This window comes from Hemibagrus wyckioides, linkage group LG04, assembly GCF_019097595.1.
Source record: "Hemibagrus wyckioides isolate EC202008001 linkage group LG04, SWU_Hwy_1.0, whole genome shotgun sequence".
NCBI classification, from domain to species: Eukaryota; Metazoa; Chordata; class Actinopteri; order Siluriformes; family Bagridae; genus Hemibagrus; species Hemibagrus wyckioides.
In genome coordinates, this window is record NC_080713.1 from 16,006,517 (window position 1) to 16,026,667 (window position 20,151).

General features: G+C 37.7%; 1 protein-coding gene across 3 annotated transcripts in view; it reads right to left on the bottom strand.

Moving 5' to 3' along the window:
* Nucleotides 1–1,276: 1,276 nt before the first annotated feature.
* gnao1a (guanine nucleotide binding protein (G protein), alpha activating activity polypeptide O, a) overlaps nucleotides 1,277–20,151 on the bottom strand; it is a 74,794-nt gene continuing 55,919 nt past the window's right edge. Inside the window, exons 5-8 of one of the 3 annotated variants that reach the window (XM_058387484.1) lie at nucleotides 19,796–19,924; nucleotides 14,392–14,521; nucleotides 9,773–9,926; nucleotides 1,277–3,737 (exon numbers count right to left, since the gene is read on the bottom strand). In XM_058387484.1, coding sequence (XP_058243467.1) covers nucleotides 3,550–3,737; nucleotides 9,773–9,926; nucleotides 14,392–14,521; nucleotides 19,796–19,924 — 601 coding nt within the window. In that variant the 3' untranslated portion in view covers nucleotides 1,277–3,549. Of the gene's footprint in view, nucleotides 3,738–5,793; nucleotides 5,948–6,220; nucleotides 9,181–9,772; nucleotides 9,927–14,391; nucleotides 14,522–19,795; nucleotides 19,925–20,151 lie in introns of those variants that run through there. The other 2 variants (XM_058387482.1, XM_058387483.1) reach the window with 2 other exon arrangements.

Sequence of the window (20,151 nt, forward strand, 5' to 3'; positions counted from 1 at the left end):
ATTTAGATCTCAAACTGATTCAGATGGAATGGAGAACATCATTGTACGGCTAATATAAGGTCTTTTCCCTCAAATGTTAATTTGGGTTGAAGTCTCTTTGGGCTGGGCCACTAAAAGTTATTCATGGACCTGTTCCAAAGCCAAGGAGAGGACAAGGAGAGGCTTGTCTTGGCAATGCATTTTGATTTATTATCCCCAGTCGGAGATCCTGAACACTCTTGAGGAGGTTCCTACAATAATCTGTCTGTACTTTGATCCATTTATCATTCTCTTGACCCCGACAAGCCTCATGGTCCACGATTCTAAAAAACATCCCCACAGCTTGAGGCCACCACCACTATGCTTCATTGACGGTGAGGAGCAGTACTCTTCAGCTCCATCTCTTGCCATTTAGGTCAATGGGCTCAGTCTTAGTTTCATCAGACCATGTTTCCAATCTTCTTTTCTTTCTGGTAGATTCCAACATATCTAAAAGAAAACACTCAAAACATGTGTGTTTTGAGTGACTTGTGTGTTCTTGGTCACCTTCCTGAATAAAGTCTTTCTTCCCTTTTGCTAAATTTTGTATGGATAGCCAATACAGAACTTGTTTTAATTTAAGAAGTTGCTGCACTCTTTGGGACATTGAAAGCTCTAGATTTTTTGGTTCCTTCCCCAGATCTGTATGGTTTATTTTCCATTCCTTTGATCGCTTGCCTGTTTTTTTGCTCTGACATGCACCAGCAGCTGTGGGGCTTTATAGATGTGTGCCTTTCCAGGTCATGTCTAATCAACTTGTTTAACACACAAACTTAAATAAAGTTTGAAATCTATCATTGATGACTGATTTAAACAAAACTGCTTTCAGATATTCTGTTATGTATATTTTTCCAGATTGATTAGAGTAGGGCTCTAAAAATAACTAAATAAGGACATGAAAAAATGGATCTGAATTCAGAATGTATTATATCTTGGAGCATCTCTGACGTCAGGTGACTGCAGGGAGAAAGTAAGCATTTGATTATCGATCCGCATTTGTATCCTGGGGCAGGTTTGATACATGTAACCCATGATACAAGTGCGTTAACAAGAAAGCTTTAAAGTATTTAGTTAATGCTTATCTAATAAATCTCTACAAGCATTTGAGCTTTTTGTCACAAAAGAAATGTGAAATAAGTCAAGCTCTGTTTCAACACAAGCTTGACTTCTTCCCCATAGGTGCTTGGTCATGTGTATGCACAAATAATCTTTTGTAATAAAGAGAGATAGACAATAATCAAAACCTGACAGCTAGAGGTTTGTAGTCATGAAAACTGTGGCTTTTAATGTAAACACTACATTCGATTGGTTTTCCAGCACGAACATCCCACATGAAAGAACAACCATTCACTAAAGTAGAGGGAGAAATAAGCAGCACAGAAAGCATTCACTGGGAAAGGGGAAAAAGAAAGGCCAAAAGGAAAAATTGGGGGAAGGGGCATGTGGAGAAAAGAATATCCCAAAGCGTAACTGGTATATGTTATTATACACAGGGTTTGAGTGTGTTTTTTTTTCTTCATCTTCTTTTTCCATGAGTCAAACTAAGGCGGCAGGTGGAGGGAGGTGATATACATCATTCCAAATCTACGTGTGTCAAGTGAGAGCTGTGCTTTTCTATGCAGACCTGGAAAGGATTTTATTTTTTCTTTTTTTTTTTATTTTCTCTTGAATACAATTCCCCCAAAAAGAAATAATGCATAAGGAAGAGAAAGCGCATGAAATCTGTACAGCCTAGTGCATCCACCCCTTTGGGCCTGCACACCACAAAGTGGTTATTCAAAAAAAAAAACAACAGAAAAAATGTAATAAAATAAAAAGATACATATACTGTTTTCTTTTTCTGGCTAAGTACTGCAATGCAGGGCAAACAGGCAAAAGGGAATTGGTACAGTTCAACATCAACATTGGTCAGTAAGAGTGCTTCAAGAGTGAATTGCAGGAACCCTTGAAAAAACATGTCTTTTTTTTAAAAAAAAAAGGGGGGGGGGGAGGAAAAATGTTCTGTAGCTACAAAGCACAAGTAATATACTTTTAATATTACAGAATTGTCATCTTTTTATATTATCTTCATTATCACTGTTTATTCTCGTCAATTATTATTTTGGATTAAGTCTACGTGAAAAGAATCTAGAACCAGAGGATCTACAGCCTCCTATAAAGACACGCAGCCCGTCGGCCTTCATCCATTCGGCACCATATTGTTGGTTATGAGGGTATTTGTCCCAAACCCACCCTCCCCCCAAACCCAGCTTACACAATGCTCTCCCTTTGTTGCTGTTTTTTTTTCTTTTTTTTACATTTTCTTTACTTTTTTTTTTGCTATTTTTTTGCCTTTTGTGGGTTTTTATTATTCTTTATTTCTTTGATTTTATCTAAGTGAAGCAGGTAGCTGTTTCTTTATACAAAGGCCAAAGGGTCATGCTATGTGTGTCAGGACCTGTCAGAGGGGACTGACTCTGTTACCCAGCCTGAGGACAAAATAAAACAGGAAGTATAGGAAAAGAGTAACGAGGGAAGGCGGGACAGTGGGAACGAAGTGTGCGGGACGGGTGATCAATAAATAAATTAATAAATTAATAAAACAATAAAAAAAAGTAGAAGTTCCTTATACAACAGTGTTAATAAGCTTGTCATTATAGTTTACTAGTGTTGCTAGTTTCCCAGACCCATCGTTCTCACAAGGTTGGCACTGATATGACAATTTTAATAACCAGGAACTAGTCAAGGGGCACAAACTCATATAGTCAGCATGGCCCCAGACACCAACAGCAAATTCAGCTGGCACTCGCCAGTAACAGAACACACAGACTGAACAATACTCAACAAAACGAGAAAAGGAAGTGTGTAGGGTGCAGTCCTGGGGGTTCACCTTCTCCATAACATTGACCAGCTAACAGAACAAATGTTGCCATGAAAACCCAATCTAATTCAAACCCAAAGTACAGGAACACGCTACAACTGCAGTTTGGCTTTGACTGACTTTTATCCCTGGTGTTCACGAGTAACTGTCTAAGCCATTGATACAGCTTTTTTTTTTTGTGATGTTTTCCCCATTACGTCATAATTAGCATACATAATAATTACATCATCATTAGCGTAACATTGTATACTCAGGCAAAACGTGTATCACTCAGCCCCCCTGACTGATATACACTTAATAAATATACAGACAATAAACAAAAACATAAAAATATAGTAAAAGAAAGATATTTTTGAGGACAAAAATAAGTTTAGTTCAAACCGAAAAAAGACACAGTGGAAAAAAGGGAAAAACAAAACATTAAACAGCAAAGAAGAAAACAAAACAAAAAAACAAGGTCCCAACTTTGTTCTAAAACCATAAAGGCTGGGTTTCTATAAGAAATCAGTTCTGTTGGCAGCTCTTTGACAAACTAAAAACATTTTATGTATAGTATTTATATATTTATATATATATGCCTATTTTAAAATTATCATCATTATTATTTACCAACTTGCATTTTTGATAATAATCATTTCCAAAGGAATTGGCTCGAGAGAGTAAGAGTGGCCTCAGTACAAGCCGCAGCCTCGCAGGTTGTTGGCGATGATGATGTCGGTGACGGCGTCGAACACCACCTGGATGTTCCCTGTGTCCGTGGCACAGGTCATGTGACAATAGATCTCCTTATTGGGTGAGCGGTTCTTGCTCTCGAACTGTGCTTGGATGTAAGCAGCTGCGTCATCGTAAGTGTTAGGGCCTGTGGAGGGAACAGTGAGGTAAGTGGGAGAGAAGAGACAGTGGAGGAGTCAGAGAACAAGAAAATAAAAAGGAAAGAAAATGAATGGCATCCACATCTTTAATACGGACAAATATTATTTCACCTGAATTAAAATAATGTTGTGCCCTGCACAGGAGTGTCATGAAAACAAAGCAGAAAAGGTCAGATGGATCTCTGAAGAGAGGGAGAGGGAGAGAGAGAAGGAGAGATGCCTGCTGTCTCCTTTCATCATAAGAAGTTCTTCCAGAGTGACCCAGGCTCGTCCTTGTATGCTATCAAGATTTTTAAAATCTTTCTGTATAGATGCCTTCTTGGGGCTCTCACTTTCTTGAGTGTATTTATAAACTCTACTTGGTCTCTTCTTTCATGCTATTTTTCCTTGCATTACTAAGCGAAGACATTTTGTATCACATGTGAAAGCTATCCGGCTGTAAGACAAGAACTCGGTATAATAGCCTGTCTCCAGGCATGAGAGACTATTAGAACGGTGCGGGGTTCACAAGGAGTCCAAGAAAGCGAAACTGGCCGTGCTTTCTGGGTGCAGTGGTGTCGTACTCTCTCTCCTGTCAGATCAAAGCCACACTAGTCAATCAACACCTGTCCATGATGTAAGACAGTGGATGGAGCTTTCTTCTGAGTGTCTTCTGCTGCCAAGTAACTCTGCATGAGCTTCAGTTCGAAAAGATATGCTTGGTAGCTGGTAGCTGTTATATGATTTGATGCGACACAAAAATCCAATAACTTCCCTATTATTCTTTTCATGTATAAAATTTAGGAAGCAGACCTTCAGACCTTTATATCAGATTAATATGGCTATATACACCAATCAGCCGTAACATTAAAGCCACCTGTTAATATTGTGTAGGTCTGACCCTTCAAGACTTGGACTCCATTAGAGCACTGAAGGTGTGCTGCAGTATCTGGCACCAAGACATTAGCAGCAAATCCTGTAAGTTGCAATGTGAGGCCATTTTTTTATCCAGCACATCAAATAAATTCTCGATCAGATCAAGATCTGGTGAATCTGGAGGTCACGTCAACACCTTGAACTCTTTATCATTAAACCCAAACTATTTCTGAACAATTTTTGCAGAGTGGCAGGGCACATTATCCTGCTGAAAGAAGCCTCTACCAGTGGGGAATTATTGGAATTAGTCTGCAAAATATTTAGTTAGGTGGTATGTGTCAAAGTATGAAAGCCAGGACCGAAGGTTTTCCAGCAGAACATTGTCCAGCTCATCACTTCCACCAGCTTGCCTTCTTTCCATAGTACATTTCCCTAATTTAAGTAAAACACATATACCCGGCCCTCCACATGATGGAAATGTAATCTATCAGAGCAGGCCATCTTCTTCCATTGCTCCATGGTCCAGTTCTTATGCTCACATGCTTTCCGAGGTGGTCAAGGGTCAGCACTGGGCACTCTGGCCAGTCTGTTGCTACACAGCCTCAGAGACAGTGAGCTGTGATGCACTGTGTGTTCTGACACCTTTCAATCATAGCCAGCATGAATGTTTTCAGCAGTTTGTGCAACAGTAGCTCTTTTTTGGGATTGGATCAGACGTTCTAGTCTGTGCTCTCTATAGGCATCATTGAGCCTTGGTCACTCATAATGGTCACCTGTTCACTGGTTGTTTTTCCTGTTTCTAACATATCAACTTAGAGAACTGACTCTTGCTGCCTAATATATATCACTCCTTGACAGGTGCCACTGTAATCAGTGTTATTCACTTCACCTCTCAATGGATTTAATGTTATGCCAGATCAGTGTAGAATATCAAACCAAGGAGAAAAGCAATCCAAATTAAACTTAAGCCTCTTAGGAGGCCTGATTAAAAAAGCATAACTCTCATTGCAGAACCATTTCTTTCATTTCAATCTCAGACAAAATTCAGCTTAGACATTTCCATTAAGTTCATTCCAGCTTTGGTGGGTGTTACATGAAATGATCAACAATTATCCTAAATAATAATAATAATAATAATAATAAAAATAATAATAATAATAATGTGGGAGCATCTGTGTGTGTTCTTACCCGTGTACTCTGGGAAACAGATACTCAAGGGTGATTTCTTGATCTTTTCAGCAAACAGGTCTTTCTTGTTGAGGAAGAGAATGATGGAAGTGTCAATGAAGAATTTGTTGTTGCAGATGGAGTCAAACAGCATAAGAGATTCGTGCATGCGATTCTGCAGGGAAAGAACCGAATAAAGAGAGAAAGAATGCAGAACAGGTTAGCTCGAGAAAAATAGGAAAGAAAAGGTGATTAAGGCCAAGGGAGGTGAGCTGTGGCCCACAACAGTAGCAAGTAGCACGAGGGAAACAGATGTCTATACCCTGTTCACATATAAGTCATATTCTTAAAACTGATTCAGTGTGAGTGTGTGTGTGAGAGTAAAAGGGTGTGACCTGGATGTTGTTGTTGTACAGAGAAAGAGACACAAGGCACAAGCCCCACACAATCAATTTTAAGTGGCACTTTATTCATTTCATATAAATACATACAATACACACAAATACACATCCAATGTTGAATAAATAATCAAGAGCAGTGAATGACACAACTACAGCAGATAGACAAAATGTACAGAGACACAGTGAGGCTGTGATCAGATATCAGGGGAATACACTACATCTAGGTGGTTTGCAATGAAAGTGTGAACAGATGGCACTATAAACCAGCACCCAGCACTTGGCACTTATAACTATAATAAAATTGCTTCTCCAGTCCAGATTCTTCCAATCATGGATGGCTTTATTTAAAACCACCATCCAACTGTCCTGTTTTATAACTAATCATGTGTTGGCTAAAGATCAATTAATGGTAGTGTTAATGCCGCTAGCACTGAATGAATCAGAAAAAAAGATCGTTATGTGAAAGATATTGAAACACCTTTAAAACAAATATGAAACAACAAAAAAACAGTACACTGCTTACTGACTTTTTTGTTTTTTACAGTCCTCTTTCAACATTCTCTTTTTTTCCATTGGCCATAAAACTCAGTCCAGCAGGTAATGTGATGTCAAATGGATTATTTCTATCCAATCATACATCAGAGCCCATGCTGACAGCAGTCTGGCCACAGGACCAGTTGTTGTATCCCATATAAAACCACAGGAACAATCAGCCATTAGTCACTCAATGTGCACTGATTGAATTACCCACAAATCTCTTTACGTGGCCAAAAACTTCATTTCCCATAAGTCTCTGGACCAACACAGCACCTTGGTCATGCAAGCTGATGCCTATCATTCAACTAACCAGCAGGACAAAGCTTATGGATCACAACTCTGGCAGAAAGACTACTTTTAAGGGCCATGCTCATTAAGCATCTTTGGACATGCAGTGGAGAAAAATGAAACAAGAGAAATGAAGAGCTGGGAGAAGGTCTGTGACAACATGAAAAGGCTCTTCATTTTGATTGGATAAGAAGGTGGAGAGTTTGTTTTGTGTTTGCTACAAGATACATAATCACCTTCCAGCTGAGATGCTGAGAGATCACTGATTCAGTATGCAGTGCTCATCTGTCACCAAGCTGATGTTTATATACACACACACACACACACACACACACACACACACACACTCACACTCATGTGTACTTGAACAGCAGCAGGAGAAGCTTGCGTCATCACCAGCTGAACGCTCTATCATGAAACTTCAGCTCACTAAAAGACTGCTCCCTTAATCGGGGGGAAATAATTGGCTCTAATAAAAAGCACAATTTCAACCCCACTGTAGTACTTTCTGCACCAAATTTGGTTACTCAGAAACACAGCAGTGCAACTAACCGGGTATGCTGCCGTTTTGGTTATAGAGTTTCCAGCATGAGGAACAAATGTCTACTAAAGGCTTACAAATGCAACTGTCGAGTTCCATAAGGTGACCCAGTGATGATACTCCCAGTGGTGCTGTACAATCAAGGAGTAATGGGAAAATTAGGACACCTAACATCTATGGTAAATATAGCTCTGAGGCCATCCATAAGTGAAACAGCTACCTATCTTGACACACATCCATGCAGATAATAGGTACAGAAGTCCTGTATGTGCAGAGTGTCTTCTGATTCAGTATTCCACTTTCTTAAAGCAGCCCCCGCAAATCCAGATTTGGAAGAGGGGGGTTCAAAAAGAGAGATTGATTGGAGGCTTTCAGCACGCTAAATTACAGACAAGGGCCAAAATTAACAGCAAACAACCTGAGGCGTATTAGCTGAGCAATTCTGCCACTATGATTAAACTGTACAGAATGACATACGGCCAATGCATTGGCTGCTTTGGATGCATAAGCTTAAAGCACAACACCGGACAATAAAAAGTGGTTTGATCATTCCTAATTAATCTTCAGTTTCTGTTAATATCTGTGATCTGCTGAATAAATCAATGTGTCATTACAGTTTTGACTATATACACCATGAACAAATGAATGTTTTTTTTCGTCCCATGCTAGAAATAAAACCTTGTATTTTTAGAGTTTAGACCTTGAATGCAATAATACAATAAACCAGAAAAACAGTTATAGTGTAAACTGATAGTGTAACCATAACCATTCGAGGTGTTTTTTTTTTTTTTTTTTTTAAATAATTTTTGATAATGTGAGACAGCAATATTCCTGCAATAGAGATACTCAATGCATCTTTTAAAGCCATTTAGTTAATGAGTTTAATCAAAATTCAAGTCTTGACAATATATAAAAATGTTACCTATGGTACTGTAAATATGAGACAGTCTTGAAAGACTGTAATATACATGCAGTACAGCAATAATGCCTATTTAAGGCATTTAAGCTTTGTGTTTCAAAAATAGCCAAAGAAAAATAGTTCAAGACAGCAAGATTTTACTGATTATTTGTCCATGTTTTACTTAATTAACTTGGCCTTTGAATATTAATGGACATCATTCTAAAATTAAATAACTACAGGGACAGAAAAGGCAACATTTACAGGATAAAGATAGTCAGGTATTTAAATTAATTCAATTTTATCTCTTCCCTGTGCCAGCTTGTTAAAACATTTAATAAACATTATGTAAGAAAATGAGATGTGAGAATTCACAACACACTGTGTCTGAATTAATAGCTGGGTCTTAATCTTTAAACTGAGCTTATCCCCTTGTTTGTGACTGTAGAGGAAGGATGCTCTTTGGTTAGATTTCATTCTGTTGTCCACCACTGGAGAGCTAGACATAGAGAACAAAACAAGGGCATATAACTGATCTGAGAACAGGCCTGAGGCTCAGTAAAGACCACAGAAACGCAGGTTGTTGGCGATGATGACATCAGTGACAGCGTCGAAGACAAACTGGATATTGTTGGTGTCAGTGGCGCAGGTGATGTGTGCATACACCTCCTTATTGAAGGACTTGTTCTTGCTTTCATACTGCGACTGGATGTAAGACACCGCCTCCAGGAACGTGTTCGGCCCTGAAGTGCAACACAAAGCAGGAGGCGAAGGCAAAGGTAGAGTGTAGAAGCACAGAATGAAATGATGAAGAAGACAGAGAAGTCAGATTCCAGCAGACAGCAAAAGAGCAGAAGTTTGGATGTATACAAATGTGAAAGAGCAGCAAAAAAAGCAATGCAAGGGAAACAAAAAGGATGTAATGAAATACCAGGCTGTAAAAATATAAGCCACATAGTGATCACATAGTGGGGCTAAAGGCCTGATATTGTGACCATCTGATGAAATATGGTAGTACACTGATGCTGTGGCAAGATAAGTGAGAAGGAGCTTGTATACTATGAAAATGGATAGGCAGAAAGGGCACTGGACTTGGCTGCGTTTCTCCAAAAGTGAACTGAAAACATTTTTACAGCTAAAAGAGGACTATCCATCTGAATAAAATAACATCGTGTGGAAGATTAGCAATAGTAATTCCCTACAATTCTATTGCTTTTTTTAAATTATTATTGTACTCCTTTTTTTACCTATTGACTCCTGGGTAGTTTTCTTCGCCTAAAAGTCCCATTCGCAGCAGAATGAAAGAACAGCATGTTGTCAGGGTGACAATTTTACCTGTGTACTCAGGGAAGCAGATAGTTAAGGGTGATTTCTTTATTTTCTCCTCAAATATGTCCTTCTTGTTAAGGAAAAGAATGATGGAGGTGTTTGTGAACCATTTGTTGTTGCAGATGCTGTCAAACAGCTTCAAGGACTCATGCATGCGGTTCTGCGAAATCAAAAAAACAATGTGTCAGACTGTCTGCTCAGAGTCACACATTCTCTTTCTCACACACACACACGGAAAATCAAACATTACTATAATCATCATCAGAAACAATTATCAGGGCTATTATAGGATATTCTTATAATACTGTATATGGCAGTATAAGCAGTGAAAGGAAAGAAAGGAAATCAGAAAAAATGAGGAAATGTTCCAGTTTGCAAGTAAATTAATTAATGAGAAAGCCACATCCCCAGGCAAAGTGATGCATTATCATGTTAGCTATAACAGCATAATGAGGACAGAGTGGGAGCATTTACAATAATTATTTCTTCAGCATGTGTGTCTATGTTAAGTACATGTTACTGAATTGGACAATTTCTCAGATAAATGATAGCTGGAAACTGACCATAATTTCAGTAGTAATAGAATAAATGAGCGAGGATACAACTTATATCCAGCTAGGATATGATTTAGAGCAGCAGTTTTTTTTTTTTTTTTTTTTTTTTTTTTTACAATCATCTTAAGGAGAAATTAATTTTTCCCTTTCTTTTGAACAGGGAACTACAACGAACAGAACGCACCAATACAAACAGGATGTGCACACACATGGGCAAAATAAAAGTGCTGCTTTGTTGCATTGCTCTTTGCCAGTGGCAGTGGGGGTGGGGGTGGTGTTGGGGTTCATACCTGTGGTTATGTTCTGGTGGATGGGCCATCTGAAGAGCCAGTTTTGCTTTTTAGCATTTGACGATTGGTTAGATAGCAGAGCCGTGGTGAGAGACGGCAGAAGAGGAGCTGAGATGGTCGGAGGGAGACACGCACACGCAGAGGAGGTGGCATGAGGCCACTGAAGAAGATCAGCACGACCAGACAGGCGTCATTTCACAACAGCTCTGCCCCCCACCCTCCCCCATCCACACCCGCACACACAGTCACAACCATACACACACTGCATGGCTGGCGTGAAAAACAGCTTAAGCAGATCCAGTCACCAAAGTGTGAGGAACAGCATGGTTCCACAGAGAAACAGCGCAAAAGTCACAGACTTGTGCACATCGCAGAAGAAGAGTTTACAGTGTCAGTGTATGAAGCGGTGTAGCTGAGCATGTTTGTGTGTGTTCGATAAGAAGAGAAAATACAGAAAAAGGAAGATAAGATTGTGACAGTAGCCAGGGATCAGGTTCATACAGAAGGTGAAATAAAAGACAATTGCATAATGTGAGCACAAGTATGAGAGATGTTTGTCCACACCCTACATTTTCATCTCTGTATAAATAACCACAATTTATAATGAATGCTCCATCTCCTGCATGGTCTCGGCTTCTATCCACCACTTTAATACAGCAGCATTATGACTAATGGACAGCTCTATGCTGTTCTGCTACGATCCATTAGGTCATAAATTCAGGTGTTTTTTTTCCTCCCCTTAAGCAGCAGAAGTCATTAAAATATTATGATGTTCTGTCATCAAAATGTGTGCCTTCAAGGCGTGTGTAGCTTTGACACAATCAATCTGTTTTCTCCCTGAAAGTGAGGGCAATAAATATAAATCGAATTTTCAGATTGCAGAAAAACTGACTCTAGATTGAACTTGATATAGACTTAATGCCTTCAATGAGTAGTAAAAGCTCACAAGTAATGCTAAGGAAAGAGGTTTTATTTCATTTTCTTATTCAGTTGTTGTCTAAAACATTGTTGTTTATTACATTTTTATTTAGTTGTTTAGTTCATTTCTTTTCCTTTTGGCCTATTATTGACATCTGAAGACTGGTCTATAAGGATTCAATCAAGGCAGCATATAATTGAGGGTGCTTTCATACAGAATATATGAATATATATATGAATATATATATATATATATATATATATATATATATATATATATATATATATATATATATATATATATATATAACTATATATATATATATATAAATATATATATATATATATATATATATATATATATATATATATATATATATATATATATATATATATATATATAGAATATATTTAGAGTGCATATTCCATTTAAATCAAACCTTAGTGTGTGAACGAAATAACATTTCTGACTTTGCTTGAGGAAGGTCCACTTCCCAATGAACTCTAGTGTGTTATAACTGCACATGATGCAACTCTAGTTTGACCCAGCTGCAGGAAGTGAACTGAACACGGCTGTGTGTTTGATTTCCGAGACACAAATCAGGCCAAAGAAGAGTGTTAAAGTGCTACAGAAACACAGCTGGAGATCTGGATTCAAAACAATAAAATAAATCCTGGATATGTTACATAGTCATGTTTAAGCTATATATATATATATATAGCATTGTAGCTCTGCAGCCCCATCATCTCCTACACACGCCTCAGCTAATTCTGTTTTGCTTTTTGGATTTTATTGCTTATTTGGATTTGTGAAACCAAAACAAAGAGCAAACAAAGTTAGAAAGTGTGGTTCTGATTTGGAATAAGCAAACTGACTAACACGTATGAAACTCCCAAATCAACTAATCTAACAGTTGCTTGCCTAAGTGTGAGGATATAGACTCATATTTGTCTGCATACTCTCAGAACAAAGTAAAATCTTATTCATAGCATCAAGACAGGCACAGATTTTCTAAGATTGTAAATAACAAGCGCTAAGTCACATGTGCAATAAAAGAAGTTAATGGGAAGTTTGCTTGGGAATTACAAAGAATAATTGTGAGAATTATGTCACATGCAAAGTTTGGGGAGAGAGCATTATGCAATCGAGATTTTTGTGTGCACTAAATGTTACCATTGGTCACAGTCAGTTCAGATATCAGAAACTGAACAGATAAAGAAAACCTGAAACTCGAGTATACAACTGACATGGCTCAAAAGGCATAGGTTGAAAAGATAAATAAATGAGGGTGCATTATTTTCATAAGATAAATGTAAATGCAATTCTTTCCAAAGACTTTAAATACCGACACTGGGTTTGTGTATGTGAAGGGAATATCTAATCCGAAACAATGATCATTATCATTCTTTTGAGAAATGTTCACCAAGTCCCAATTTAGATATATTTAACCATTATTACGCATTATTAAACAGTACACGTCTGTCTTTAACTGATGAAAAGGAGTGTCTCAAATTTAATTTATCTTTAATGTCTTTTATGCTCACCAATTGAATTTATCCTTTAAGTTTTTTGATCCATATCATTTTGTAGCTCTGCTACTTTGCTTTGTCCAGTCTTCTCGACATATCTCTGTTATGATTGTGGCAGGTAAATTTGCTATATACACTGATCAGCCAAAACATTTAAACCTGATATTCGAAGCCTAATATTGTGGCACCACAACAGCTCTAACTTGTCGAGGCATGGACTGCACATGAGCTCTAAAGGTGTGCTGTGGTATCTGACAAGACAACCTAAGCAGCAGATCTTTCAAGTCCTGTAAGTTGTGAGGTGGTGCCTACATGGATCGGACTTGCTTGTCCAGGACATCCCTCACATGCTTGATCAGATTGAGATCTGGGGAATCTGGAGGCCAAATCAACACCTCAAACTCTTTGTCATGTTCCTCGAACTGTTTCTAAACAAAATTGCTCTGGCATCTTTCTATCATTGCAGGCATTACTTCTTCAGCAGTGTGTGCTACAGTTGCTCTTCTGTGGGATTGGACCAGATGATATAGCCTTCAATCCCCATGTGCATCATTACGTTTTGGGCACTAATGACCCTGTCACCCAGTTGTTCTTCTGTTCACCTCTTTTGGTAGGTACTAACCACTGCATACTGGGAACACCCCACAAGACCTGCTGTTTTGACAAATCTCTGACCCAGTCATCTAGCCATCATTTTTCCATCAGTTTTCAGCACATCAATTTGGAGAACTAACTGTTCACTTGCTGCTAATATACCCTTCTTCTCCAACTGGTGCTAATGTAAAGAGCTATTCAATGTTCTTCACTTAAACTCTCAGTTTTTTTAATATGGTTGATCAGTGTTCTTCCTTTTTACAAATCAGGTCCTGTCACCTAACAGGTTCCAACAAAACATCTTTATGAAATGACCCACTGTTGATTTTGTTTTGTGTTTTGAATTGTCAATTTACAGAATATACCCATTTGACTTTTTTATTAGAGACCCTTCTATTTAAAAAACATAGGGTTATGCACACTTTTGCACTCAGCTATATAACTCTCAATGTATTGTGGCTGAATCATGCCTTTATATGTGTTACTGGATATATTTTGTTTCAGTACTATATTTTAACATGAATGAATACTTTATTACAGAAGCCAATCCAAAATAATCAGGTGTTTTTGGTTAGTGTGGAGTTATCTGTTTGGTTGAAATAACTATTTTAATCAAATAATGCATGCTTCGGGGTAGTCTGTCTTGTAAAACATGTAAAGGAAGGACAGAATTTTGATCTGTAGCTGTGAATATAGTGGAGAGTGCTTGAAGTGTCTGTGTGTTGAGAATATCGCTCACCGTGGTCTCGTCTTCATGCAGCACCTGGTCATAACCACTTAAAGCCACGCAGAAGATGATGGCAGTCACATCCTCAAAGCAATGGATCCACTTCTTCCTTTCTGACCTTTGACCTCCCACATCAAACAGCCTGTGAAGATATGACACATCATGAGCTCATGTTCACCCACAACAACTGTACATGGTAGCTCCAGCATTTATACACATCTCAGCATTGGTAGTGTTACAACAAGACCTAACCTAATGCGGATCATTTACAATCTTCGGGATATTTTGTGTAATTTCCCACATACATGTGACTCATTTCCCAAAGGATTTCATAATTACATGATGAGTTTAATCACATCAGAGTCATTCATCTGAACCTCTACGTAACTAAGCTTCTAACACAACTCAAGTTTCAACCAGCATATTAAGAAAGCAATTAAGAAATTTACTCTATACTTAATAAGACGCTGAGATACTGTTTAACAGACATGTATTGAAGATGGCAAATCAGTTCATATTTACCTAATTAGATCCCAACCAATTTTGTTTCCAATAACAGCTTTTCATAGCATTATCAATATCATACTGATGAAAAGCGTATCTGATTTCTCAGAGTGGAGACAATCTGGTACACTAAGCCTAATTCTACACCCATACAGAGGAAATCTCAGCATTTCAGAGTTGCAGCAAGGGTTTTGTGGCATGGATACAGTCTTTGCATAAATTAACAGATTTATTTCAGTCTCCTCCATTTTTAAAGCGGTATTAAATAGCACTGAAAAGCTGGGGCATGTCTTATGACTTAAAAGTGTGCAGACAAACTGCACGCCGTCACGCCTATCAGAAAATGCAGGATGATTTCCTCGTTTTGCATTTCCTCACAAGTTTTAGGGACAGAGCAGTAACATGTAGTTGACTTTGATGATTTTGTGTTTCGCACAGACTAATGCTGCTCTACTATTGTGGGATTACTAATAAACTATTTAATAATACACAATACTTGTTACAGCATGGGAAAACATTTTTTTATTATATAAAGTTTCAACTGGGTCTCCTGAAATGAAATATGTTTCTCTTTAGTAAAGTTATAGCATTTAAAGATTTTATTCCAATTCCACCGAAAACAAACAATATTTCTCCCAAATATTAAGGAATAATAATGGGAATGATGGGAAATGAGTTATGTTTTGATGTTTTTGATGATCTTGTTTTGATCACCTGAGGTTTTAAACACTCTCTTCACTCAATTGTCCAGAATAACATCAGTAGGGAAACTGCTGATTAATTCAATCTGTTTTGTTCTGTTGAATACAGTTCTTGTAAAAAATATCTTTTTATAAGGTCATTTAAACATTTTCTACTTTGTCTGTTGTAATGCTTTTTACAAAGGAGTCTTCTATGTTTTGATGATGATGTGCCTGCGCAGGAGAATCACAAGCAGACTGATTACAAACAGATAAGGTTTACTGTATGTCTGTTTTGCTATGGTATCAAGCCAGCTCAGTTCACTGAACATAGCTAACCAGTTTTTGACATCTTTATCAGACTGGCTGTAATTATCACTGTGTTTGTTGAACTAGCTCCTTACCCAGCAGTTGAATGCCTAAATAAAACCTAACCTAAATAAAAGCTAACCTAGATAAAGACATTTCTGCATCATTTTAGTGAAAATGTTTATGTTTCTTAAAAAAGATGTCTAAGAAGTATCTTGCCAGTTGCTGGCAATTTTTCATAATTTGTCTCCCCCTTCATAATACATGACGTATTATAATGCCTTAATAAATAACCTAGTTATTTATTTCTAACTAGGTGCCTAAATGCCTAGTAATCCTACAGTGGGCGGTGTACTGGAGCAGTGAGTAGCATTACTGTTTCACAGCTCCAGGGTCCCTAGTTCAATCCTGAGCTTGAGTTACTGTCTGTATGCGTTGGTTTCTTCTGGGTCTACAGTTTCCTCCCACCTCCTAAAAACATGGCTAAAGACTCACTAAGATAAATTGCCCCTGAAATAAAAAGCCTCTGAAGGTATGAATAACTGTGCTCCGTGATGAACTGGTGTCCCATCTAGGGTGCATTGCCACCTGATGCCCAGAGTTTCCAAGATCCACCACGAGCCAGACCAGGATAAAGTGATTACTGCAAGTGAGTGAGTAATCCTGCAGTATTAAAACATAGCTCTGGACTACATATAAAGTGATATGGACTGCGGAGAATATACAGTATTCTGGTTCAAACAGATTTGGCTTGAGCTGTGGCTCTGCAACTTCTTGCAATCAGGGTGAAAGTGCTTTAATGCCATGCTTTATGAATGCTGTGGGATTAATAAAGTATTAAGTAATACTTAAATATGCAGGTGGTGTATGTTGTGTACCTATTCCATGTTTCTATTTTACCAATTTTGTAGGGACGATCTATATGAAATAGCGCTTGTTGCTCAATGCTTAATTAAACAGAATTAACAAAACTACACTGCATATAGATATGTTTTGAGCTAATTAATCAGCATTTCTAAAATACTTTGTCACACCTATAGTCTCACTAATATTTAATAGTGCCATGTTCTTACACAATAAAATAATATAACCACACACACATTGATTAGCCAATAATGCATCAGACGCTCCCTGGGTAAATAAAACAAACCCCTCTCATTACCCTAAAGGCAGTACAGAGTTTAGTAAATGGATCAATGACTAAACATGTGCTGGAATCAATAAAGTATGAAAATGTAACAAAATAATAAGGTACATGAGTAGACAGCAATAGGAACACCGTTTTTATTTATATTGTTATATTATAACTGTTTAAACTGCATAATATTGAAAGTTTAGGAAAGATTTTAAAAATAACTAACTAAAATTGATATTTGTATTCAGACTCATTAGATTAAAGACTACAAATAAAATACAGTATAGAGCAGTTATTCTCTTCTTATACATTTGCATACTTATTACTCATACAAACTTACTCAGGTTTAACTTTTTATTTATGCATAGATAAATAAGACAAAGGCAAGTTTGATGATATAGTATAAACTAAACTAACACTGGGTTCAGCCTCCTTTTGCTCTTAAAACTGCCTCAATTCGTCATGGCATGGATTCCACTCTAACATAGCCTTATATATCGACGTACATATTTACATATTTACCTGCACTTGTTCATTTGCACAGTTTCTACTATTTGCACTTCTGGTAGATGCTAAACAGCATTTCGTTGCTATGTACCTGCACTTTGCAATGACAATAAAGTTGTATCTATCTATCAATGTTGGAAATATTCCTTTGAAATTCTGGTGAATGCTGATATCATGTAATTCCTGTTGATTATTTAGGTGCACTTTTATGCTTTGAATTTCCTGTTCTTAGAACTCTGTTATGTTCATGAAACCAGGTTGATGTGACTTTGCTTTCTGACATGTCAGAATTACACAGGATGGCCGTTAGATGATGGGTAAATTGTGGCCATGAAAGTACACACTTGGTCATCAACACCATCACACACTTCCCTCCTGACTGGACTGTTGACACAAGGCAGGCTGGATCCATGGATTCATGCTGCTGACCCTACCATCTATCTGTGTGCCTCAGGATGAATTTATCAGACTAGGGCACGTTTTTTAGTCTTCGGCTGTCCAGCAGCCTCAGCTTTCTGTTCTTTACTGACAGAAATGGAACCCAGCCTGGTCTTCTGCTGTTGTTGCCCATTCGCATGAAGGTTTAATGTGTTGTGAATACTGAGATTCTGAGATGCTTTTCTGCTCAACACAACTGTACAGTGGTTATTTGAGTTACTGTACCCTTTCAGGCAGATCCAACCATTGTTTTTCTTCTCAGTGGATCTCTCTCATCAATAAGGATTTTATATCAGCAGAACTGCTGCTCATTGGATGTTTACTCCACCTTTCTGTGTAAACTCTAGAGACTGCTGTGCATGAAAATCCCAGGAGATCAGCAGTTACAAAAATACTCAAATCAGTCTGTGTGACAATCATGCCACAGTGAAAATCACATTTTCCTCCATTCCGATATTTGATATGAACAATTACCTGAAGCTGCTGGGCGTGATTTTATGCATTACACCGACTGGCTGATTAAATAACAGCCTGAATGTGTAGGTGTACATCTGTTCCTAATAAAATGCATTACATTAGGTTATATATAATACTGTATTTAATGCCTACAAGCTTTTTAAAGCAGCAGTAATGTATATGCAATGATATTCACATTGTTACTGCTGAGGTTAATGGTCTATTTTATGTAAAGTGTAACAAGTGTTAATAAATGTAATGTAACAGTTACCAACACTGCCATAAGACCTATGACTCTGGGACTGTTAATAGTCATAAGAGTGATCTGTCATATACACAGCCAATATAAGCACTTGCACAGCTTATAAAGAACTTTTGTCTGAACCAAAACAAAGTGTGAACCAAGCTTCATATGTTGGATTAGACGCTAGGAACAGCGTGTTGAAATGAAACCTGTGAAATGAAACTTACCTTTAACCTAAATTTCCTTAAGAGTTTAGTGTTTAATAATGCAAACATTTTGGCTTTCTTAAAGACTACACACAATTTGTAATAAGCACACACATTTTTGTAATAAGCACACACTTTCGTTTGTTCACATTTAAATTTACTTTGTTTCAAATCAATTCAAAGTGTTTTAGGGTCTTTGTACAGTAGAGAGTCCAATGAGATCAGGATTTTTATCAATTGCCATGATATTTTAGTCCAAGTACTATTTGTCGCTAGCAGGATGATAAGTCTTGGCCACAGATTGATCTTAGGAATAAGCCGAGTGTCCATTTTAGTCAGGCAAGCATTTATCATTGCATGTGTTACGGTTCACATCATTTGAATTTAAAAAAATGAGTTGAGTACATGTATAGTTTACAGCCCTTAATTCCAATTTTCCCAGAGCTGTTGTTAATAAGACAAGTGATCTGCACTCTAGAGGCTTTTGGCTCAGTGGTAATAAAGATCTCATAAACAGAAAGTCTCCTCTGCATGCTTGTTTATCTGATGCAATGATTTTCTTAAAGAAAGTTTGCACTGCAGTGCTGTACAATACCCCAGTTTTGGGTTTGTTGGGCGGGTTATAATGATCTATATAATGTAACTCAGAAGCAAATCAGTTTCAGTCTAACAAGATCTAATATACAAAAGCTTGCAATTTTCCAGGTCGTTATGGTCACCTAGTTTAGATTATTGTTTTGCCCTCAGGAAAAGCTATAAAATGGCAAGATACAAATTTGGTCCAGCTCACTGAAGGTACAAGGAGCTTAGAGTGTGCAAACAGGACAGTGTCAGCATTTAATAAGCTAAACTGTTAATAAGTGTAACTACTGAATTTAGGGTCTTTCTGTTATAAAGGCTAGATAATACGGTTTGAGAAACAGAGGGAGCAACACACCTGAAATGCAGGTTCTTGAAGGTGAAGTGGGTCTCGACGATTCCAGTGGTCTTCACTCGGGTTCTCAGAATGTCCTGCTCTGTGGGCTGGTAGTCTGCAGCACCAATCCTATCTAAACTATCTAGGTAACTGTAGACAGACAGAGACACACAGAGAAAGAGGGAGGTGTCAAAAATCATGACAGACTTCTGACATGGCACTAATTACAACACGCATCTTGACTGACTCTAAAAGACATCAATTTAGAGAGACACATATCCCTATGCAATCTTTAAATTCCCATTTACAACAGTCATTTGTTGATGGCCCATATCTTTGCAATCTCTGCACTAAATAGAACAGATCACTTTCCAATG